Source organism: Strongylocentrotus purpuratus, unplaced genomic scaffold (assembly GCF_000002235.5).
Source record: "Strongylocentrotus purpuratus isolate Spur 01 unplaced genomic scaffold, Spur_5.0 spur5_scaffold_3, whole genome shotgun sequence".
Taxonomy (NCBI): domain Eukaryota; kingdom Metazoa; phylum Echinodermata; class Echinoidea; order Camarodonta; family Strongylocentrotidae; genus Strongylocentrotus; species Strongylocentrotus purpuratus.
Window position 1 is genome coordinate 19202494 of NW_022145609.1, and position 24843 is coordinate 19227336.

The 24843-nt window shown below is 36.2% G+C and overlaps 2 protein-coding genes across 2 annotated transcripts; both read left to right on the forward strand.

Annotated features, from left to right (window-relative positions):
• The first annotated feature begins 807 nt into the window (after positions 1-807).
• On the forward strand, positions 808-8679 carry LOC756628 (aqualysin-1). The gene is made up of 10 exons (XM_030995608.1): positions 808-864; positions 1078-1190; positions 1977-2099; positions 3023-3149; positions 3657-3766; positions 4088-4226; positions 4962-5152; positions 6163-6334; positions 6917-7023; positions 8352-8679. Exons 2-9 carry the CDS (start codon positions 1080-1082, stop codon positions 7021-7023), a joined length of 1080 nt encoding a protein of 359 aa, XP_030851468.1. The 5' UTR covers positions 808-864; positions 1078-1079; the 3' UTR covers positions 8352-8679.
• A 7382-nt stretch (positions 8680-16061) lies between these two features.
• LOC753919 (aqualysin-1-like) lies at positions 16062-23699 on the forward strand. The gene is made up of 10 exons (XM_011676586.2): positions 16062-16182; positions 16395-16507; positions 17348-17470; positions 18424-18550; positions 18934-19043; positions 19364-19502; positions 20192-20382; positions 21367-21538; positions 22117-22223; positions 23471-23699. The coding sequence occupies exons 1-9, from the start codon at positions 16077-16079 to the stop codon at positions 22221-22223; spliced, it is 1188 nt and encodes a 395-aa protein (XP_011674888.2). The 5' UTR covers positions 16062-16076; the 3' UTR covers positions 23471-23699.
• The last annotated feature ends 1144 nt before the right edge of the window (positions 23700-24843 follow it).

The following is a 24843-nucleotide window of genomic DNA, read 5'->3' on the forward strand; positions in this document are numbered from 1 at the left end:
AAATGTGGTAATTTTGAGGGTTTTCTGGTAATAATTATTTGGTAAGTTTGTTTTTAATCATTACAAAATTACAAAAAGAAGAAATAATTACGTTACAATAAGAGCTAGCTGAAGCATGATAAGGCATAACACAAACTTTATGTCTAAAACAGTTATTTCTAAATATCTAGTGTAAGTGGCAACAATGTGGTTTAATTTGATTGAATCTCCATCTTTAATACAGCAAAAATCCTAGATCTGTGTTGCAATTCAAGCAAAGTAACTGAGCCGACTTTCAACAGCTGACGGGAAATATACCACTTATTTAACATAGTTTTCGTTAATATTCAGAACTTAATAACAGAGAATCAATGCGCCATGGAACTACCAAAAGCTGTTAATTCGACTGAATAATAAACCCTATTTCAACAAAACGTAAGAATTGACTAAATAATAATGAAAATACTTTCTAATCAGATAGTTCTCATGAAAGGAGGGATATACCCGAATTCAAACCTGTATCTACGCCCTTTGACTCGTAAGAATAACAAGAGAGACGAAATAAATAATGAAAATTGGTTGTTTCTATTTAAGGCACTGATAACCTTTTAAGACCAGACGATAGAAATAAAAGTTGCTTGCTATATATAAACTTGTTATTAATTGCTTGTGTTGAATTTTGATCACGTGGATTTCCAACCTTTGCCCACCACGTTGCATCACGCGATCCTCGGGAAAGCTCCATGTGTTGCTCTTAAAAGACTTAAATACAGCCCATCATGCCTAGCCAATCACCAGATCTGATCAGTGCTCTACAAGATCATCACTCTGAAGACCAACCGAAGCTTTCTTCTAGATCATCAATCATCCGAGGCCAAGAATCTGGTAAGTTGTTCATATTCACGGGCCACAATATTTCAGCCGATCTTCAAAGAAAGAGTTAGAATGTTCAGCACATCCAAACTAGGGCTAGACATTTAAATTCCATTAAAAAATAGTAGTGCAGATATCTTCAGATAATTCCCGCCTTTGGTCTAATTGGTTTAGAAGCATTTCTCCATCGGGTATTCACCACTTCTTGTGTCTTTTCTTTTTCAGCCATGATGCGTTTTTTCATTTCCCTTCTCTTGGTGGCTGTTGCCACTGCCAAGCTGGCCCCTCTGTTAGAGAATTCTGAGCCCATCCCAGGAAAGTACATCATCAAGCTGAATGTAAGTATTGAATTATTGTTAACCTCACCACCAGTATCCCGAAACCGAGACAAGAAGAAACTTTAGTTTTGTTCATTATAGCAATAGGTTTCGTGGTCAACATCACAACTTGGACATTACGAAGTGGAGGAGACTTCTCTTACTATCTCACTGATCATCAAGTGTTACCTGACTATAATGAGTTATCTATTCCAAGCTTTGCAGAACTAAAAGATTTCTTCTCACGTTATCTGACCGAAAAATCATGTTTTTTAACGTAAATCAAAAAAATCAACACCCAATAATAATTAGTATGAAACAACATCAATGCCCGTTTTCTTTCGTTCGATATTCTTCACATAATATATCAAGAAATTGGATTCATAATAGCAATATTTCATTCGGTAAAGTTACCACGGTATTACTCCAACGGAGTTGGCTCAGTCGGTTTAAGCATCTGCCTGTCGAACAAAAGGTCGTAGGTTCGAATCCAACGTACCCAGGTAGATGACTGAAGCCTGCTCCCCCCTGTTTCATAGACGCATGCTAGGTTGAAGTTTAAACAAAAAAACAATTCCCTCGTATAGGACGTAAATAGTGGCCCAGTGTAAAGGAGACTCAACACCATTGCACACAAAAAGCCAAATGCTTACTTCCTCACAATTCCGTTAAAATATATATATTCGCTGTGCCTCTCCAGACAGCAATTCAAGAAAAGCACTCACTTTGAAACGAAATTAAGTGAATTATAATGGGTAACGCTTTTTTTTAAATGACTATATATATATATATAACATCTAATTACAGGAAGAATTTGACGTTGATGAAATGGCCGCTACCGTTCGTCTCTCCGGCGGAAAAGTTGGCGCCATTTTCAGAGACGCCATATATGGATTCGCTGCCGAGCTCGAAGATGATATCCTCGATATTGTGAGTAATTCTAGTTTAAGGTTTCAGTTTATCTTCTCTCATGGGCTAACATTTTACGTTTAGAGGAACTATTTGTTCATGATGTACTTTATGCAAATAGACACATTTATAGCAGGACCGAGATTTTCGGATTTTCACCCGCTAAATGTTCTGTGGCAACCGCATGTCCGATGGTTATATTTTATCTAACTCTCAAAATATTCAATACATCAATTTTGTTGGCTGCTGGCTTGAAAATCACAAGTTTTTTTTTAAAAAATTTTAAGAGGGGGCTTAGTGGAGCTTTTCCTTGGGCTGAAGGTATTTTATTAAACAGGATGGCTCTAAAATGGACTAGCATACTTTCAATAATAGAAGGCAAATTTCACTAGTACCGCTCGATGGGAAACTTAGCAAAAGAGAAATGATACCAAAATTAGAAAATAGTTTTCTTCTTTTTGTTCTAGATATATTTTTTGCGAAACAATGTTAAAGACGTCTACTAGGAGTGCTCCTTGTAGGTAAAACATATTTTAATGTGTAGTTTCAGAAATTGTATTCTACCAGAGTTTGGGGCACGCTTTTATAAACATCAGATTGAACACATTTTTATTTTGTAGGCGTTTCTTATGATTTGTTAAACACAGACATGAAATTATACGAATCGTTTAAAATGTAGTTTCATTGATAGGACCTCCTACCTTACGTCATAAAAATGCTTCCTATTAATCCATATAAACCAAATTTGTCAATCTTAATAAAATATTTCACGTGAAAAGATTCTCGTTCCGCTGGTTCCTATGATCCTACATTAATAGAACTATACTTGTCCTTTTTTTCATTTTGAAATAAATACAATATTTTTTCACGCCGACAGCAGCCCTTTTCAACGGGATATAGAGCGATAATATCAAATGTACGTATGATATGCATCCTTCACTCAGGTCCGCAGCATTCCCGCCGTTGAGTATGTTGAACAAGATGGTGTCTACCGTACTCAAGTCACATGGGGCCTGGATCGTGTTGACCAAAGAAGTCTCCCACTGGACAACAAATATTCATCACATAATGGTAGGAGACAGCACAATTTTTTACAGCATCAGTAATAAAAAGAGTCATTGGGGGGAATTTATTTCAGACATAAGCATTGTTTGAAACGCAAGAGGTACGTCATTACAAACGAATTTAAAAGATACTTAAAGTTTCAACAGTTTGAATTGCATCGCTTTTTCCGTTTGTATTATGCCCTCGTTTGCGTGTGTGTGTGTGTGTGTGTGTGTGTGGGTGCATGTGTGTGCGTGTGTGTGTGCGTGGGTGTGTGAGTGTGTGTGTGTGTGTGTGTGTGTGTGAGTGTGAGTGTGAGTGTGGAAAAGTAAACTACTGGAAGAACGTAGTTTTCATGGCAATTGAATAATATATCTAACGAACGTTTGGCTTGTTATTATTATTATTGTAATTGTTATTATAACTGATGATGATGCTGCTGATGATGATGATGAAGATGATGATGATGAAGATGATGATGATGAAGATGATGATGATGATGATGATGATGATACTTTTTCATATTTTTCACAGGTAAAGGGAGTGGGAAAACTGTTTATGTAATCGACACAGGCGTAAGGGCGACCCACAATGATTTCGGTGGTCGTGCGAAGCAAGTGGCAAACTATGCTGGTGGGAACAACGTGAGTAAAATGTGTATATATTTGCGATTTCATTCCTCTGGTGTAGATTATTTAACGTTTAAGGTAGAAAACAAATTATTTCAATTTGTTTGTGCAGTATGTTTATTGGTACAAATGTACTTTATATTATTAACATAGAAATTATGCAAACGAAACAGGTTTTATCATAATGGTAGATTCAAAACTGACGTTTCACTTACCTATGCAATAAGTTACATAATTGCAGTTTGGCTGTGAGGGAATGAGCTGTAGCCTCACAGATGCTACATTTGCTTATGAAACAAATAGACCTGAAAATAATGGAATTGTTTCGCACGCCAGGAAGATTGCGACGGGCATGGAACTCACTGCGCTGGAACGGTCGGCTCCAATACCTACGGTGTGGCCAAATCAGTCCAAATCAGGGGAGTCAAGGTCCTGGGCTGTGATGGTACTGGCAGCAACAGTGCTGTCATCGCAGGTATTAACAAAAAAAAATAATAATTTTGTCAGAAAAATGTAATTTACTAATAAATAATGATATCTCAATTCTAAAACCCCTGAGAATAAATTGAAAATATAATAGATTTGTTTGTACATGTAAGGCTACTGCCGAGATATGTGTATTGATGTATTTCCACATTCTTAACGAGTAGCATGTTTCACTGATAGTGGTGGTCTTCAATGAGGCCCTGTTTGGTAACAACAAAATGTCATAAAAATCATGAATACATATTCATAACAGTAACAGAACTAAACAAAGAAGAAAACAAGTATTATGTATAGAGATGTGGAGGTTTTAAAACAAAGCCACATATGAGATACCAAATGTTTTGAGTACATATGTTCATTGCATATATTGCAAGACAGAACTTGTTTCAAATTGATTCAAAACTGTTATTGGAGACCCAAGGAGGGAGCTATGTTTAAAACATTCTGAGATGACGAAGATAGAGAAGCATATATCATCTCCTCTTTTCAATCTCTCTTAAAACTTTGAAGGACAGGCATTTTCCCTGATTATTCCTGGATGATAACAATTTGGTTTATCCCGATCCAGAATCATCGATGGAAGTTTTAAAAAGTACTGATTTGGGCGGGGCGGGGCTGTAACTGCCAAGCTTACAACACCAATGTCAAAACGTTCATATTTCGTTTTATTGACGCCCGTGTAATGTTTTTTTCTTCAAATATTGGTTCTAATTCCTTTTCGCAGGGGTGAATTATGTTACCAATATTGCAAAGTCGACTTCGAATCTTATTGCCTCGATGTCTCTTGGAGGAGGCGCTTCAACTTCCCTGGACAACGCCGTCAAGAGCATGATCAATGCAGGAGTTCCAACTGCCGTGGCCGCTGGTAATGACAACAAGAATGCTTGCAATTATTCTCCAGCTCGTCTTTCCAACGTAAGTTTAACCATTGTCTAAATTGTTATTTTATGCTGGCCCTTACAGATCAGGAATTTTATGTTCCTTTATATTTTCGTATTAGACTTTTTGATATGTGTAAAAAATTACTCATTATTATGGTTCTAAAAAGGTCTGTAGTGTTTAAGATACATGTCAGTACCAAAAATATTATGTACTTCAAAATGGTAAATAAACTTTTCCAATTGCCGTCAGTCAGTTTCGTATCAAACGCACGGACAGAACCCAATATACAATATTGAATAGAGTTGGTATAGCAGTTTCAATTGTGTTGCCAAACTGAAAGAAAAATAGAAAATTCCCGCATTGAAAGCTTTGGACATCTTCACTATGTAGTATGTTTGTTTGTAGAGAAAACCCTTTTGACAACATACATCTAACTGATTATTCATGCTATGCTCATCTCTGAATATTCTTAGTAGGCTCAATGTTAATTGACGTAAACTAAAAGAAAAAAAGAGCACTGTTATTTTCAGCAGCATCATTATCATCTTAATTATAAAAAACTATTATGATTATTATTACCATAAGTAGTGGCAATTATGGTAGTATTACTATCATCATCATCATCGAAACTCGTTCAAACTACTTTTCAGCTAAGTATTCGAGTAATCTGTAACTTCTATTTTGCACACCTATGAACAATTGTTTCCACACTGTGATTTGGTTCGTAATGATTCTGTACTTTAATAACTTTTATTTTTCAATCAATGGTCCTATTTACTGAAAAAATTTACATTTTGAATATTGGGCAATTAGTCCTTGGACTACTACTTTCTACTTTCCAATTAATTAAATTGAATGGAATTGAATTGGAGTTTTACATGTATTTTTGTTATTGTTGCTGTTATTAGCATTTACATTATTCTCATCATTATTACTATCATTATTTATATTGATATTACTTTGATTAGTATTGTCATTGCCATCATCATCACCATTCTCATTAATATAAAAGCTAAAATGAACAAAATACCGTAAAATTGCAGGCAATCACTGTTGGGGCTACGACCAATACAGATAAGCGTTGGTACGCTTCCAACTACGGAAGCTGCCTAGACATCTTTGCTCCTGGTGCTTCCATCACCTCCACTTGGTATACTGGTAATAGTGCTACCAACACAATCAGCGGGACATCCATGGCCTGCCCACACGTTGCTGGTATGCATGGATTCTACAGCCCCACTGTCCTACTTGTAGCTACTTGCTCCCTCTATATAGAAAACAATGCCTAAACGGTGACCATAGGTCCCCCATGATCCTCTTTTTCTTATGTTAATTGAGAGCTAAGTTGATGAGATAGCCACCTGCCTTTGACCACGCTGTGTGTTCTAATCCCTCCTGGCCAAACTAGTACAGCCTGCCTTTAAATAGTTTCTCGTTGTATAACTCCACCACATTAATAGCGACACGCTACTTAATAATATAATATCACATGTACCTCCGTAGGTAATTATTGGTTTGTTAATGTTATCATTTTTGGTTGAATTGCTCTTGTATTTCCATGTATTCCATATTCTGATTCAATCTATGTTAAAACAATTGTGCTCTGTCGATGTTGATTTTCGCATGAAATCGGAAATCCTACATTTCTCCAGCGTATCTCTGGCCACAGACTGCATCTACAGTCATGCTCTAGGAATTTATGGTCTTGAATGTCACTGATCGAGCTGGGGACAGAACTCATGGACATGGTCCATATTATATGTTTTGTTTTATTGACTGTTGTCTTATTTTTTAAAGGTGCCATTGCTTGCTACGGAAGCAGTTCAAAAATGATGGCAAACACCTCCAACAACAAGATTTCTGACATAAAAAGTGGAAGTCCCAACAAGCTCCTCTACGTCTAGGTGGGTACAATTCTTAATTTTGTTTTCTCTCTCATTCTCGGCATGTTATATGAATCTAAAGTTTGCGAGTACATTCATGCCGTTCCAATGTCCCTACACATCTATTTTGTGGGAGTGTAGACTGTACGGATTACATATTAGAATTGTAGCCATTGTACTAATCATAATGATAATAATAATAATGATGAAAGTACAAGTGAAAATTAACAATAATATCAACAATAATAATAAAGTCATACTACTACGAAGATTCATTCTTATACTAGTACTGTTGTTACTACTAATTATGATAATGAACATAATAATCGTGACGATAATAATAATTATAATAATAGTAATTATCATAATAGTGAATATATCAATGAGTATTTATTAAAGGTACTTAGTAACATTGTGATGGTTGATTTCACAAATCTGTTGAATCAGGATGCAAAACACATAAAATTATGTGTGTATGTATGGATTATCCAACTACGATGCCTAAAATCAGAAATTAATTCACGCAATATGAAGATTTTTAACAAAGTTCAACGGGTTTTCGAACGGGCGTCGATAGGAGGCGCTTCTGAATCTAAATTCTCCCAACCATTTTTGAATTTTCCCAACGGTTTTCCATGAAAAAAAGACATAAAAACAGGCTATAAAAAAACACTTAACTGTCTGGAATGGAATGTAGAGCCATTTCATTGCTTTGTGAGATTTCCATTCACGTTAAATGTAATTAAATTGTAGTAATATAGTTGGGAGAATTAAGGAATCGATCGGATCAGTTTTTCCCAATTTGTACCATGAATAATGGTCTGTTTTCGCTCAATATTTTCAGATTATCTCTAATTGTACATCTAGCATTGAAGTCACTACCTTAGCACCCCTATCTCTCATCTGAACAATGTTACAAAGTCCTTTTCAGCACTATTTCCATCATGCCAAATGCATCAGGCTTTAGAATCGAAAAATGACAACACTGTTTAGTGTTGAACAAATTATATAGTTAGAATTAATGATGAAGATACAATATAGAAATATACATGTATAACATAAATACAGTACGGAAATATCCATGGATATTTAGATACCATATCTAAATATACATAGATAAGTTAAACACATTATGAAAATTGTTTGATTGATGAAACACAGTTTGAACAGGGTTAATTGAGCAAAGAGTGCAAACATTCATCAATATAAAATCACATTGATTTTTGAAAACACCAGCGGTGGTGATCATGGCATATTTATCAATATATTTTGCGATGAAGTGATATTTTACTTAGTAGTCGATGTTTTGTAGTATTTGTGCGTTTTCTGCTTTTGTGTTTTATTTTCAGGTGGTGACGCTGGCCGGGCCCCTAGAGCAGAGATAATAAAATGGGAACAAAAAACACAAATTTGCGGTTGATTCATTTTTCAAATCATCATGTACTTTTGATTATTCTTGAGACGCGTTAATGGATCCTCGATTACATGTCACAACTTCACATTTTATTTCGCGTTGCCGATGATAACCTCCAAAAGAATGTAACATGCAATTTAATTGTGTTGGATAGAAATACATGTACGTGGTGTATTATTGGTATTTTAAAGTCATTAAACACATTCTCAAAGTGCCATTAAAATATCAAAATCTTTACAGAATAAAATTGCAATTGAACCCTATTTAACTTGTAAAGCTTGTCTTTGTAAAACATAAATTATGTGGTGTTGCGGTGAGCGACAAAACAACAAAATAGGTATGCGTATTCGGGCCGTTTGATCTAACATATTTACCATAAGAGAGAAGTTGTCTCTTGCTAGCTCGCTTTGATCACATACAATAAATAAAAACAGAAAGGCCAATAATGGGATTAAAGGCGCCAACCACACTGGTGAAAAAAAAAATTACCCTGCGCTTATGCTACATAAGCTTGACCCTAACCTCCCGGTACCCGTTAAACCGAAACCTAGATACAAATGCGTAGGAGAATTCCCGCGTAGGAGAGATGAAGTATCACCAAAATGATAAACGTAATGGTCCGCATTCTCAGAACTTAATTCAACCTGACCCTAGGTCTATGATCACGTTTAACAAATTGAAACATAAACTAACTGTCAATCTGAAACTTTAAGTTGAAATAAGTAAAAGATATTATTAGAGAGAGGGCAAGAGAGTTTAATAAAGAGATAGATAAATGGCCAAATTATGAATAAAGCGAGTGAGAAGAATAAAGTGAACGATAAAGGAAGAAAGAGAAGATAGCAAGACCGTGAGCGGAACAGTTGAAGAGTGGAAATAATGAAAGATAAAGTAATGGATATATAACAAGAGAGAATGAGAGAGAGAGAGAGAGAGAGAGAGAGAGAGAGAGAATGTGGAGGAGTTGGGAAAGGTATGAGTACAATAGGCTGGATAAAGGAAAAGGTTTTCGAATGCCGGAGTGGGGGTGAGAGCCTGGAAGAGACAGGGTGTCGATTTGTATCCGTGGTTGGGGGGGGGGGGCGACAGGTTCCAAAATATTTTTCGGCAAAGGATCAAAGCAACCAAGAGGTAGAAGCGTGTGGCAGGTTGCACCCCCTCCCTTCCAAGTTATTAATTTGTTCAAGTCACCCTTAATAAAGATAACATTTCAGAGAATATAAGAGTGGTAATAAAATTAATAACATGCTAAATGTTAGTCCTGACTCTTTCCTGCAGGCCTACCAGACTGATATCATCTACTTTTAAACGAAATTTAGACATTACAAAAAAAAATCCAATGCTGTGGGATATCAACTTGTGAAAGAATTATGTTACCAGTTGGAAAATGCACTAATAAGCAACCAGGAAAGGTTCATGTACAAACACATACAAACACGCACGCTCGCGTGCACATGCACACACGCACACGCATACACACGCACACGCACGCACAAACGCACGCACACACGCACACACACGCACACATAATACACAACACACTCACCAACTCATACACAAAGATCGTTTAAATACTATTTCATTTTAAGGTTTTACCTTAAGATTTTTTTTATTTTTTTTTTTGAGGCCGCCATCCTTGTCAAGCTTTGCTTATGATTGCGGTCTCCTGCACTTTTCCAACAGAATAGTTCGGATAATACTTTAAATTTAAGATTATATGTTATGGAAATATTAAGTTTCGTTATTATATGTACATATATTATGTAAAAAAAAACATTTTGACATGAAAGAATTATTGTTTATGTTGTATTATACCTTACATTTATATGTTATTTGCTATTCAGTTATATTTGATATGGAACAAATGCAGAAATAAAATAAAATCCAAAATCCAAAATGTAGACAGAAAATTATTATGATCCTGGTGATAGAAACATACATTTTATGAATATCGATGTCTCCAAACAACATTCATCGTGAAAAACCCATTCCAATATTCTGTGTAAGGAGATCACAAAAAAAAACATAGTTCTCATTCGTAAATGAAAAACAAATTTGCTTTCGGTTCTTCATTTGACTCTATTCCTTCTTTAATTAAACCAACTGAATCCGCTCTGTGGGAAACTCAATTCAATGAAACAGAATATCACTGATACAAAATTTGGTTCTCAAAATGACACAAAATTTTCTCTCCTGATCTCATACAAACTGTCTATTTCTTAAAAACATGATATAAAACTTACGTTCCAACATCCAAATAGCAAACTTCCATTATCTCCTTCTTCACCCAGATATACTTATCATACCAGATACGCTATAAAACGTAAGCATAATATTCCCCTAAGGCCCTGACCCGAGCACTATTTTTTTTCTTCAAAAACTATAACTAGTCTTAGAAGGTGCATTATTATTGGAAGGGTATTATAAACAAAAGTTCAAACTTAATAACATTCTAACCTTCATAGACACCTTAACTATATTATGCCTGTTACGTTTGAATACAATACAGCCTACATCAGCTTTTCAACAACAACAAAAATAAGTTGTGACATAATAATCTTTCTCTAAAATATCGAACTGGAGTATTCTGTTGTATTGCTTGTTTATGTAATTACAAAGAGCTTATTTTCAAGAGGCACTAGATCCATGTGTGTAACTTAAAAAAGAACTCTTTCGTTTACCCGATTTTATTTTAGGCGTCTATGGAAACTTGTTATTAAAAGATGCATGTGTTCATAATTTCTCTCGTCATTTAGGTTAATAATTTTGTTCAAGGTAAATAGAAGAAAATGTATATCATTATTTCCATTTGCTATCAAAAGATGTTGCTCCTTTCGGAAAATAGCTCTTCAATCGTTTTACATGTTATAGAGAACTGATATAAATAAACAAAGAAATGGATGAAATCAATGAAACAAAATAGATACTGAGTATGAATCAGGGAACAAACTGAAAGTTTCGTCTCCTACATGCTACCATTTGGACAAAAACGTCTTTCTCTTGTCTTTCTTCCTTTTCGCTTCCCCCTTCTTTATTCTTCTGCCCGTTTCTTCCCCATTTCCCTTTTTCAAAGGTAACAAGCTAGCCCATATTGGGCCCATATGGAGCCCATATGGGGATGATCTGGGTCAGTTGTGCCATCTGGGCTAAATGGGACCCATATATGTCTCCCGTATGAGACCAATATTATGGAGTCTATCTGGGCCAGCCCTTATGGGTCCCAGATGGGAATGAGCTGGGCGTACACATATGGGAAGAATATGAATATGCTCATATGGGTAACACATGGGAAAAATCTGTGTTAACCCACATGGGATATATCTAGGTTAACCAATATGGTTACCAGATGGGATTAAGCTGGGCATACCCATTTGAGCCTACTGTGGTATGGATCACATCTGGGTCCCATCTGTCTTATATGGGTTTAACCATATGGGTCCCATATGCTTCTTGGGTGCAGATGCCTTAGGGTCCCAGATGGTATTCCATATGGGGCCCATGTTTCAGAGAATATGGGACTAATGTGGGTCCCACATGGGCTTGTTACATGGGTTATTATCCTCTCTGTCTCTCATTATCTCTCTCTCCCACTCTCTACTCCTATTTTTTTGCACTTTGGCGCTTCGTGCTTCACATGTAGCTCGTTGCTTTTTAACGCTGCGGCTGTGCATTTGGCGCACTGCATTTCTATGATGCTGTTGATTGAATATATTGAATAAATTCATCAATTCCTGATGAAGCCGTATGAGCGAGAATTCAATTTATTCTTGTCTCATATACGGTTGTCTCATTTACTTCGTTTTCTATTTTTATATGTATTTATTATGAAAATGATATAGCAAAACGTGTATATTGATGGTCATCTTGCGAGTAATAACCATTAACTACTCTCATCTGGCTCTCATCATTAAATTTTCTCTTCATTTTTTAAAATTATTTGATGGTGAATTATTGGGGGGATGATTGTACAGGCAACCCCCCCCCCCCCACCTGAAATATTGGGGGAATATACCCCCCCCCCCCCCTGGAACTGTTTCAGTATCAGACGAGTTGCTCTACGTTGGATGCTTTTCTAATTTGTCACATGAATTACGATTGACAGGGAACCAAGCTGGTATACCATATTCAACAAGCGGAAGAACAAGTGATTTGTACAGACAAAGTAGGGCTGGTGGTGGGAGACCCCCAAAAAAGGAAGTGATGAGACCTAACATATGATTTGCAGGTGAGACAACATAATCAACATGCAAATCCCACTTCAGGTTACAGGTAATAATTATTCTAACATATTTGGTTTTCTGGACAACTTCGATTGGTTGATCATTCAAAATGTAAGCAAGCGGGTCAGCCCTTTTGCGCACTGCGCATAATCTCATCACTTTCGCTTTTGGAGACATTTAGAGACATACGGTTAAATAAGCACCAATTAGAGACTTTAGTGAGATCGTTTTGCAAGGTAATTGAATCAACAATTGATCTTGCTGGCCTAAATTATGATAGTGTCGTCGGCGAACAACGCACTAAAAGAGTCAACTAAGGATGCCAAGTCGTTTATAGACATGTTAAACAAAAGCGGTCCAATCACACTCCCTTGGGGGACACCAGATGGAACTCTAACCCATTCAGAGACAGCACCTCCATAGATTACTCTTTGGCGGCGACTGCAGAATAGTGACTTTATCCAATGCCAGAGATTAACACTGATGTTTAACGGAATGGCTAACTTCTACAACAACACATCATGAGGCAGTTTATCGAAGGCTGCTACATCGACCGGGCAAGATTTTGAACCTTCTAAACACTTCAGCTACTCATGTGTGAGACGTTATACTTGGGTGACACACGACTTTCCTTTCCTAAAACCGTGTTGGAAGGTGGTGATAGGACATGAGGAATGAAGATTAGATTCCATTTTGGCAACTATCAGCGATTCCATAATGTTACTTCCAACTGAAGTAAGAGCCACTGGACGATAGTTAAACAGAGATGACTTATCACCAGATTTAAACACGGGTGAAACATTGGCAGATTTCCACACGGTTGGGACTTTACCAAGACCTAGTTATACATAATAGATACGTTGGAGGATGGGAGCTGTCACAACGGCAGTATGTTTCAGCAAGGATGGAGAGAGACTATCTAGACCAGGGGATTTCTTTTCCCGGAGAGAAAGTAGTTGGCGATAAATATATCACTTACACAGATATCAAAATTATGTAGCTGGTAAATTGGGAAGTCACACTTCTCAGATTGACATGGAACTCCCTGGGGATCAGCAAAGGAGGTTTGACAAGCTGCAAGAAATTCGGATAGCTGTATAGGTGTCCGTATACGCCGCAAGTGGTGCAGGGGCGTACGCAGGGGGGGGGGGGGGGGGTTGGGGGTTCAAACCCCCCCCCTTTGGTATTTTTATGTATGTAAACCCCCCCCCCCCCCTAAAAAAACCTAAAACCCCCCCCCCCCCCCTTTGGTTTTTTTTTTTTTTTTTTTTTTTTTAATTAAAAAAAAAAAAAAATATATATATATATATATATATATATACCCACGGCTAACCTAAATAAGGTGACCTTACCCCCCCCCCCCCCCCAACGACCAAAAATGTCAAATTATGAAATTTCGAGACCCTTGAAGTGGTGGCGCCCCCACTAGTCGACCTCAACCCACCTTCCGCATCCAAACCGTGCGAAATCTAATTCCTTTTTTCTCCCATGTAAACAAAGTACTGTAAGTTCTGCGGTATTAACACAAACCCCCTGATCGTACAACCCACGCAATGAAATCATGTCGAAATGTGGGAATAAGCAAACGAAATTATTTAAACGAGGACGTAAGATCAAGCTCAAATTTGTCAAAATTTAAAGTTATGTGCAAAAGGGAACTATTTTTTAAATTGTAAAACTGGATATGACAACCATAAGTTTTCATCTCATGTTTCGCATTTTTCATGTGCTTCAACTTCTCCTTCTTTTTCATTCCAGTTTTCTTTTTTAATATTATTTTCTCTTCTCCTCGTCTCCATCTCTCTCTCTCTCTCTTTATAATATGCTTTAAAGTGCATGTCATTGTGTTTGAGTGAGTGAGTGTGACTGAGTGTGTTTGCAAAATATTGAAACTGTTTTGTAATAGCATAAATATAAACATATGTTTTTTTTCATTTAATTTAATTGTATGTTAATGGATCTTTTTTTACTAGTTTTGCTTCTCAGAGGTTCATAACCTTTCATTACAATTATTGTGATTGTAAATGTACAAGTGTGATTGTGAATTATTTGTAACGATTGGTTGAATACAAATAATAAGGAGCACTGTAGGTCTATTCCCAGCGGTTGCGAAAATCTGCCGTCAAAATTTGTCAAGCTTTCTCCTTAACGAATCTCAGAAGAGGACAATTCATCGATACTGGAATCTTGGAGTTAAAAATTTCCGTTGCCCCAAAACGAGTTTTCAGTTTCCAAAACTTGACGAGCGAACGAAAAGTAAAATATTCTGACTTTTCTGCCTGATCATGCACTTTTATCAGATTATAAAATTATCATGTTTAAATACGGGACAAAATGACGCCCGGAGTAGTTCGAAACGGGATACTGGACTAAATTGTCGAAATATTTCATAAACCCAGAACATCCGGTCACCCTGGGCCTACGTGCAAAATAAAAAGAACTCTAACATTATTAAGCGTTAACCCTTAGCAGCAAACAGTGACTTCTGTCTGTTCTCATGATATTATATATAGAAATAATTTATGCAATGTAATTGTCTTATCAATGATATCAGATAATGCCGGAAGCTCTGAAAATAAACTGTATGTACATCACCAGAGGCATAATTATACATTTTATAAAAGCAGGGGTAACTCGGATTATTTTTTATATTTCAACCGATATACAGTTGCTCGTTTAACACCTAAAAGGTTTAATGTAATTCTTTCTGATCAATACTCATTTTATCACCAATGAAAAAAGAAATGATTACATTACAATGAGAGCTAGCTGAAGCATGATAAGGCATACTTTAAAACATACTTTATGTCTAAAACAGTTATTTCTAAATATCTATATGTGTAAGTGGCAACAATATGGTTTGATTTGATTGAATCTCCATCTGTAATACAGCAATCATCCTAGATCTGTTTTGCAATGCAAGCGGCAAAGCAACCGAGCCGACTTTCAACAGCTGACGAGAAATATACCACTTATCTAACATAGTTTTCTTTAATATTCAGAACTTTTTATTATCATTTAACAGAGAAGCAATGCGCTATGAAACTACCAAAAGCTCATTATTCGACTGAATAACAAACCCTATTTTCACAAAACGTAAGAATTGACTAAATAATAATGAAAATACTTTCTTATCAGAAAGTTCTCATGAAAGGAGGGATATACCTGAATTCAGACCTGTATCTACGCCCTTTGACTCGTAAGAATAACAAGAGAGACGAAATAAATAATGAAAATTGGTTGTTGCTATTTAAGGCACTGATAACATTTTAATACCAGACGATAGAAATAAAAGTTGCTTGCTATATATAAACTTGTTATTAATTGCTTGTGTTGAATTTTTAACACATGGATTTCCAACCTTTGCCCACCACGTTGCATCATGCGATCCTCGGGAAAGCTCCATGTGTTGCTCTTAAAAGACTTAAATACAGTTCATCATGCCTAGCCAATCATCAGATCTGATCAGTGCTCTACTAGATCATCACTCTGCAGACCAACCGAAGCTTTCTTCTAGATCATCAATCATCCGAGGCCAAGAATCTGGTAAGTTGTTCATATTCACGGGCCACAATATTTCAGCCGATCTTCAAAGAAAGAGTCAGAATGTTCAGCGCTTCCAAACAAGGGCTAGACGTTTAAATTCCATCAAAAAATAGTAGTGCAGATATCTTCAGACAATTCCCGCCTTTGGTCTAATTGGTTTAGAAGCATTTCTCCATCGGGTATTCACCACTTCTTGTGTCTTTTTTTTTCAGCCATGATGCGTTATTTCATCTCCCTTCTCTTGGTGGCTGTTGCCACTGCCGAGCTGGCCCCTCTGTTAGAGAACTCTGAGCCCATCCCAGGAAAGTACATCATCAAGCTGAATGTAAGTATTGAATTATTGTTAACGTCACCACCAGTATCCAGAAACCGAGACAAGAAGAAACTTTAGTTTTGTTCATATAGCAGTAGGTTTCGTGGTCAACATCACAACTTAGACATTACAAAGTGAAGGAGACTTCTCTTACTATCTCACTGATCATCAAGTGTTACCTGACTATAATGAGTTATCTATTCCAAGCTTTGTAGAACTAAAAGATTTCTTCTCACGTTATTTGACCGAAACATCATGTTTTTTAACGTAAATCAAAAAAAATCAACACCCAATAATAATTAGTATGGAACAACATCAATGCCTGTTTTCTTTCGTTCGATATTCTTCACATAATATATCAAGAAATTGGATTCATAATAGCAATATTTCATTCGGTAAAGTTACCACTGTATTACTCCAACGTAGTATGCAATATACCAAGTGAGAAATGAAAAGCCTGTGTTCTTCATTCTTCCAGGAGGCGAGTTGGCTCAGTCGGTTTAAGCATCTGCCTGTCAAACAAAAGGTCATAGGTTCGAATCCAACCCAGGTAGATGAGTGAAGCCTGCTTCCCCCTGTTTCATAGACGCAGGCTAGGTTGAAGTTAAAAAACCCAAGTCCCTCGTATAGGACGTAAATAGAGGCCCCGTGTAGAGGAGACTCTATACCATTGCACACATAATGCCAAATGCTTACTTCCTCACAATTCCCTTAAAATATATATATTTGCTGTGCCTTTCCAGACAGCAATTCAAGAAAAGCACTCACTTTGAAACGAAATTAAGTGAAGTAGGAATGGGTAATGCTTTTAAAAAATGACTATATATATATTTATATAACATCTAATTACAGGAAGAATTTGACGTTGATGAAATGGCCGCTACCGTTCGTCTCTCCGGCGGTAAAGTTGGCGCCATTTTCAGAGACGCCATATATGGATTCGCTGCCGAGCTCGAAGATGATATCCTCGATATTGTGAGTAATTCTAGTTTAAGGTTTCAGTTCATCTTCTCTCATGGGCTAACATTTTGAGTTTAGAGGAACTTGTTGTTCTTAATGTACTTCATGCAAATAGATACATTTTTGTTTTAATCTCAAGAATAATGGACCGATATTTTCGGATTTTCACCCGCTAAATGTTCTGTGGTAACTGCATGTCCGATGGTTATATTTTATCTGACTCTCAAATACTCAATATATAAATTTTGTTCGCTGCTGCCATGGAAAATAGAAATCACACTTTTTGTTTAGTTTTTTTTTTAGAGGGGGCTTAGTGGAGCTTTCCCTTGGGCTGAAGGTATTTTATTAAACAGGATGACTCTAAAATGGACTAGCATACTTTCAATAATAGAAGGCAAATTTCACCAGTACCGCTCGATGGGAAACTTTGCAAAAGAGAAATGATACCAAACTTAGCAAATAGTTTTCTTCTTTTTGTTCTAGATATATTTTTTTGCGAAACAATGTTAAAAACGTCTACTGGGAGTGCTCCTTGTAGGTAACACATGTTTTATTGTGTAGTTTCAGAAATTGTATTCTACCAGAGTTTGGAGCACGCTTTTATAAACGTCAGATTGAACACATTTTTATTTTGTAGGCGTTTCTTACGATTTGTTAAACACAGACATGACAGTATACGAATCGTTTAAAATGCAGTGTCATTAATAGGAACTCCTACCTTACGTCATAAAAATGCTCCCTATTAATCCCTATAAACCAAATTTGTCAATCTTACTAAAATATTTCATGTGAATAGATTCTCCTTCCGCTGGTTCCTATGAATTTGATCCTACATTTATTTATTAGAACTATACTTGTCCTTTTTCATTTTGAAATAAATGCATTTTTTTTATAAACGCCGACAGCAGCCCTTGTCACCAGAGTCGATAATATCAAATGTACGTATATGATATGCACCCTTCACTCAGGTCCGCAGCATTCCCGCCGTTGAGTTTGTTGAACAAGATGGTGTCTACCGTACTCAAGTCACATGGGGCCTGGATCGTGTTGACCAAAGAAGTCTCCCACTTGACAACAAATATTCATCACATAATGGTAGGAGACAGCACAATTTGTTATAGCATCAGTAATATAAAGAGTCATTGAGGGAATTTATTTCAGACATAAGCATTGTTTGAAACGCAAGAGGTGCGGCTTTACAAGCGAATTTAAAAGATACTACAGTTTCAACACTTTAAATTGCATCGCTTTTCCGTTTGTATTATGCGTTCGTTTGCGTGTGTGTGTGTGTGTGTGTGAGTGTGGAAAAGTAAGCTATCGGAAAAACGTAGTTTCCATGGCATTTGAATAATCTATCTAAAGAACGTTTGGTTTGTTATTATCATTGTTGTTATTGTTAATGATGACGACGACGACAATGATGATGATGATGATGATGAAGATGATGATGATGACGATAATATTCATATCTTTCACAGGTAAAGGGAGTGGGAAAACTGTTTATGTGATCGACACAGGCGTAAGGGCGACCCACAATGATTTCGGTGGTCGTGCGAAGCAAGTGGCAAACTTTGCTGGCGGGAATAACGTGAGTAAAATGTGTATATATTTGCGATTTCCTTCTTTTTGTGTAGATTATTTAACGTTTAAGGTAGAAAAAAATTATTTCAATTTGTTTGTGCAGTATGTTTATTTGTACAAATGTATTTTCTATTATTTCTATAGAAATTATGCAAACGAAACAGGTTTTATCATAATGCTAGATTCAAAACTGACGTTTCACTTACCTATGTAATAAGTTACATACTTGCAGTTTGGCTGTAAGGGAATGGGCTGTAGCCTCACAAATGCCACATTTGCTTATGAAACAAATAGACCTGAAAATAATTGAATTGTTTCGCACACCAGGCAGATTGCAACGGACATGGAACCCACTGCGCTGGAACGGTCGGCTCCAATACCTACGGTGTGGCCAAATCAGTCCAAATCAGGGGAGTCCGGGTCTTCGGCTGTGGTGATACTGGCAGCACCAGTGATATAATCGCAGGTAAAACACACATCAATTTTGTCATCAAAATGTAATTTACTAATAAATAATGATATCTCAATTCTAAAACCCCTGATAATAAATTGAAAATATAATAGATTTGTTTGTACATGTAAGCTACTGCCGAGATATATGTATTGATGTATTTCGACATTCTTAACAAGTAGCATGTTTCACTGATAGTGGTGGTCTTCAATGAGGCCCTGTTTGGTAACAACAACATGTCATAAAAATCATGAATACATACTCATAACAGTAACAGAACTAAACAAAGAAGAAAACAAGTATTATGTATAGGGATGTGGAGCTTTTGAAACAAAATACTGTTGCATATTTGCAATATCGTACTCCATGTATAGATAATCTTGAATTAGGTGAAATATAATCATTACCTTTTAGACACTTTTTGTTTTTAGAAAATACATCTTATAGTTTCAGAAGCTCATAAACAAAATAGAAAGACGATCTTGTGTCAACATAAAGCCACACATGAGATATCAAACGTTTTGAATACATATGTTCATTGCATAATATTGCAAAACAGAACTTGCCATTTACGATGATGTTTACAATTGATTCCAAACTGTTATTGAAGACACAAGGAGACACAAAACGTTTATATTTCGTTTTATTGACGCCCGTGTAATGTTTTTTTTTCTTGAAATATTGGTTCTAATTCCTTTTCGCAGGGGTGAATTATGTTACCAATATTGCAAAGTCGACTTCGAATCTTATTGCCTCGATGTCTCTTCGAGGAGGCGCTTCAACTGCCATGGACAACGCCGTCAAGAGCATGATCAACGCAGGAGTTCCAACTGCCGTGGCCGCTGGCAATGACAACAAAAATGCTTGCAATTATTCTCCAGCTCGTCTTTCCAACGTAAGTTTAACCATTGTCTAAATTGTTATTGCATGCTGGCCCTAACAGATCAGGAATTTTAGGTTCCTTTATATTTTCTTATATGTGTAAAAAATTACTCATTATAATTATGGTTCTAAAAAGGTCTGTGGTGTTTAAAATACATGTCAGTACCAAAAATCTTATGTACTAAATGTGGTAAATAAACTTTTCAAATTATCGTCAGTCAGTTTCATTTCAAACGCACGGACAGAACTCAATATACAATATTGGATAGAGTTCGTGTAGCAGTTTCAGGTCAATCAGGTGTGTTGCCAAACGGAAAGAAAAATAGAAAATTCCCGCATCGAAATCTTTGGACATCTTCACTATGTAGTATGTTTCTTTGTAGAGAAAACCCTTTTGACAACATACATCTAACTGATTATTCATGCTATGATCATCTCTGAATATTCTTAGTAGGCTCAATGTTAATTGACGTAAACTAAAGGAAAAAAAGAGCACTGTTATTTTCAGCATCATCATTATCATCTTTATCATAAAAACTATTATGATTATTATTACCATAAATAGTGGAAATGATGGCAGTAGTACTATCATCATCATCATCATCATCGAAACCTGCTTTTAATCGAGTAATCTTTAACTTCTACTTTGCACAACTATGAACGTTTGTTTCCGAACTGTGATTTGATTTGTAATGACTCTGTACTTTAATAACTTTTATTTTTCAATCAATGATCCTATTTACTGAACATTTTTACATTTTGAATATTGGGCAATTAGTCCTTGGACTATTACTACTTTTTATTAATTTGAATGGAATTTAATTGAAGTTTTACATGTTTTTGTGTTATTGTTGCTGTTATTACCATGTTCATTATCATCATCAGTATTACTATCATTGTTTATATTGATATTACTTTAGTATTGTCCTTGCCATCATCATCATCACCATTCTCATCAATATTAAGCTTAAATTAACAAAATACCGTAACATTGCAGGCAATCACTGTTGGAGCTACAACCAACCAAGATAAGCGTTGGTCGTCCTCCAACTACGGAAGCTGCCTAGACATCTTTGCTCCTGGTGCTTCCATCACCTCCACTTGGTATACTGGTAATAGTGCTACCAACACAATCAGCGGGACATCCATGGCCTGCCCACACGTTGCTGGTATGCATAGATTTTACAGCCCCACTGTCCTACATTTAGCTACTTGCTCCCTCTATATCGAAAACAATGCCTAATCGGTGACCATTGGTCCCCCATGATCGTCTTTTTCTGATGTAAATTGAGAGCTAAGTTGATGAGATAGCGACCTGCCTTTGACCACGCTGTGTGTTCTAATCCCTCCTGGCCAAACTAGTACAGCCTGCCTTTAAATAGTTTCTCGTTGTATAACTCCACCACATTAATAGCGACACGCTACTTAATAATATACTATCACATGTATCCTCCGTAGGTAATTATTGGTTTGTTTATGTTATCATTTTCTGTTGAATTGCTCTTGTATCTCCATGTACTCCATGTTCTGATTCAATCTATATTAAAACACTTGTGCTCTGTCGAAGTTGTTTTCCGAACAAAATCAGAAACCCTACATTTGTCCAGCGTATCTCTGGCCACAGACTGCGTCTACAGTCATGTTCTATGAGCTTCGAGACTTGAGTGTCACTGATCGAAATTGGGACAGAACTCATGGACATGGTCCGAATTTTATGCTTTGTTTTATTGACTGTCATATTTTAAAGGTGCCATTGCTTGCTACGGAAGCAGTTCAAAAATGATGGCAAACACCTCCAACAACAAGATTTCTGACATAAAAAGTGGAAGTCCCAACAAGCTCCTCTACGTCTAGGTGGGTACAATTCTTAATTTTCGTTTCTCTCTCATTCTCGGCATGTTATATGAATCTAAAGTTTGCGAGTACATTCATGCCGTTCCAATTTCCCTACACATCTATTTTGTGGGAGTGTAGACTGTATGGATTACATATTAGAATTGTAGCCATTGTACTAATCATAATGATAATAATAATAATGATGAAAGTACAAGTGAAACTACGAAGATTCATTCTTATACTAGTACTGTTGTTACTACTAATTATGATAATGAACATAATAATCGTGACGATAATAATAATTATAATAATTATAATAATAGTAATCATCATAATAGTGAATATATCAATGAGTATTTATTAAAGGTACTTAGTAACATTGTGATGGTTGATTTCACAAATCTGTTAAATCAGGATGCAAAACACGTAAAATTATGTGTGTATGTATGGATTATCCAACTACGATGCCTAAAATCCGAAATTAATTCATGCAATATGAAGATTTTTAACAAAGTTCAACGGGTTTTCGAACGGGCGTCGATAGGAGGCGCTTCTGAATCTAAATTCTCCCAACCATTTTTGAATTTTCCCAACCGTTTTTCCATGAAAAAAAGACATAAAAACAGGCTATAAAAAATGTGTCAACACTTAACTGTCTGGAATGGAATGTAGAGCCATTTTATTGCTTTGTGAGATTTCCATTCACGTTAAATGTAATTAAATTGTAATAGTATAGTTGGGAGAATTAAGGAATCGATCTGATCAGTTTTTCCCAATTTGTACCATGAATAATGGTCTGTTTTCGCTCAAATTTTCAGATTATCTCTAATTGTACATCTAGCATTGAAGTCACTACCTTAGCACCACTATCTCTCATCTGAACAATATTACAAAGTCCCTTTAAGCACTATTTCCATCATGCCAAATGCATCAGGATTTAGAATCGAAAAATGACAACGCTGTTTAGTGTTGAACAAATTATATAGTTAGAATTAATGATGAAGATACAATATGGAAATATACATGTATAACATAAATACAGTACGGAAATATCCATGGATATTTAGATACCATATCTAAATATACATAGATAAGTTAAACACATTATGAAAATTGTTTGATTGATGAAACACAGTTTGAACAGGGTTAATTGAGCAAAGAGTGCAAACATTCATCAATATAAAATCACATTGAAGTGATATTTTACTTAGTAGTCGGTGTTTTGTACTATTTGTGCGTTTTCTGCTTTTGTGTTTTATTTTCAGGTGGTGACGCTGGCCGGGCCCCCTAGAGCAGAGATAAGAAAATGGGAACAAAAAACACAAACATGCGTTTGATTCATTTTTCAAATCATCATGTACTTTTGATTATTCTTGAGACGCGTTAATGGATCCTCGATTACATGTAACAACTTCACATTTTATTTCGCGTTGCCGATGATAACCTCCAAAAGAATGTAACATGCAATTTAATTGTATTGGATAGAAATACATGTACGTGGTGTATTATTGGTATTTTAAAGTCATTAAACACATTCTCAAAGTGCCATTAACATATCAAAATCTTTACAGAATAAAATTGCAATTGAACCCTATTTAACTTGTAAAGTTTGTCTTTGTAAAACATATGTGGTGTTGCGGTGAGCGACAAAACAACAAAATAGGTATGCGTATTCGGGCCGTTTTATCTAACATATTTACCATAAGAGAGAAGTTGTCTCTTGCTAGCTCGCTTTGATCACTTACAATAAATCAAAACAGAAAGGCCAATAATGGGATTAAAGGCGCCAACCACACTGGTTAAAAAAAATTACCCTGCGCTTATGCTACATAAGCTTGACCCTAACCTCCCGGTACCCGTTAAACCAAAACCTAGATACAAATGCGTAGGAGAATTCCCGCGTAGGAGAGATGAAGTATCACCAAAATGATAAACGTAATGGTCCGCATTCTCAAAACTTAATTAAAACTGACCCTAGGTCTATGATCACGTTTAACAAATTGAAACATAAACTAGCTGTCAATCTGAAACTTTAAGTTGAAATAAGTAAAAGATATTATTAGAGAGAGGGCCAGAGAGTTTAAAAGAGATAGATGAATGGCCAAATTATGAATAAAGCGAGTGAGAAGAAAATAGTGAACGATAAAGGAAGAAAGAGAAAGATGGCAAGACCGTGAGCGGAACAGTTGAAGAGTGGAAATAATGAAAGATAAATTAATGGATATATAACAAGAGAGAAAGAGAGAGAGAGAGAGAAAAAAAATTCGGAGGAGTTGGGAAAGGTATGAGTACAATAGGCTGGATAAAGGAAAAGGTTTTCGAATGCCGGAGTGGGGGTGAGAGCCTGGAAGAAACAGGGTGTCGATGTATCCGTGGTTGGGAGGGGGGGGTGACAGGTTCCAAAATATTTTTGGCAATGGATCAAAGCAACCAAGAGGTAGAGGCGTGTGGCAGGTTGCACCCCCTCCCTTCCAAGTTATTAATTTTTTCAAGTCACCCTTAATAAAGATAACATTTCAGAGAATATAAGAGTGGTAATAAAAATAATAACATGCTAAATGTTAGTCATGACTAGTTTATCCTGCAGTGTAGGCCTACCAGACTGATATCATCTACTTTTAAACGAAATTTAGACATT

Coding starts and splice junctions, on each gene's coding strand:
- LOC756628 (XM_030995608.1), top strand. CDS start 1,080: ATGATGCGTTTTTTCATTTCCCTTCTCTTGGTGGCTGTTGCCACTGCC. Junction 1,191..1,976: donor AGTACATCATCAAGCTGAAT/GTAAGTATTGAA, acceptor ATCTAATTACAG/GAAGAATTTGACGTTGATGA. Junction 2,100..3,022: donor AAGATGATATCCTCGATATT/GTGAGTAATTCT, acceptor TCCTTCACTCAG/GTCCGCAGCATTCCCGCCGT.
- LOC753919 (XM_011676586.2), top strand. CDS start 16,077: ATGCCTAGCCAATCATCAGATCTGATCAGTGCTCTACTAGATCATCAC. Junction 19,503..20,191: donor CACCAGTGATATAATCGCAG/GTAAAACACACA, acceptor TCCTTTTCGCAG/GGGTGAATTATGTTACCAAT. Junction 21,539..22,116: donor GGCCTGCCCACACGTTGCTG/GTATGCATAGAT, acceptor CATATTTTAAAG/GTGCCATTGCTTGCTACGGA.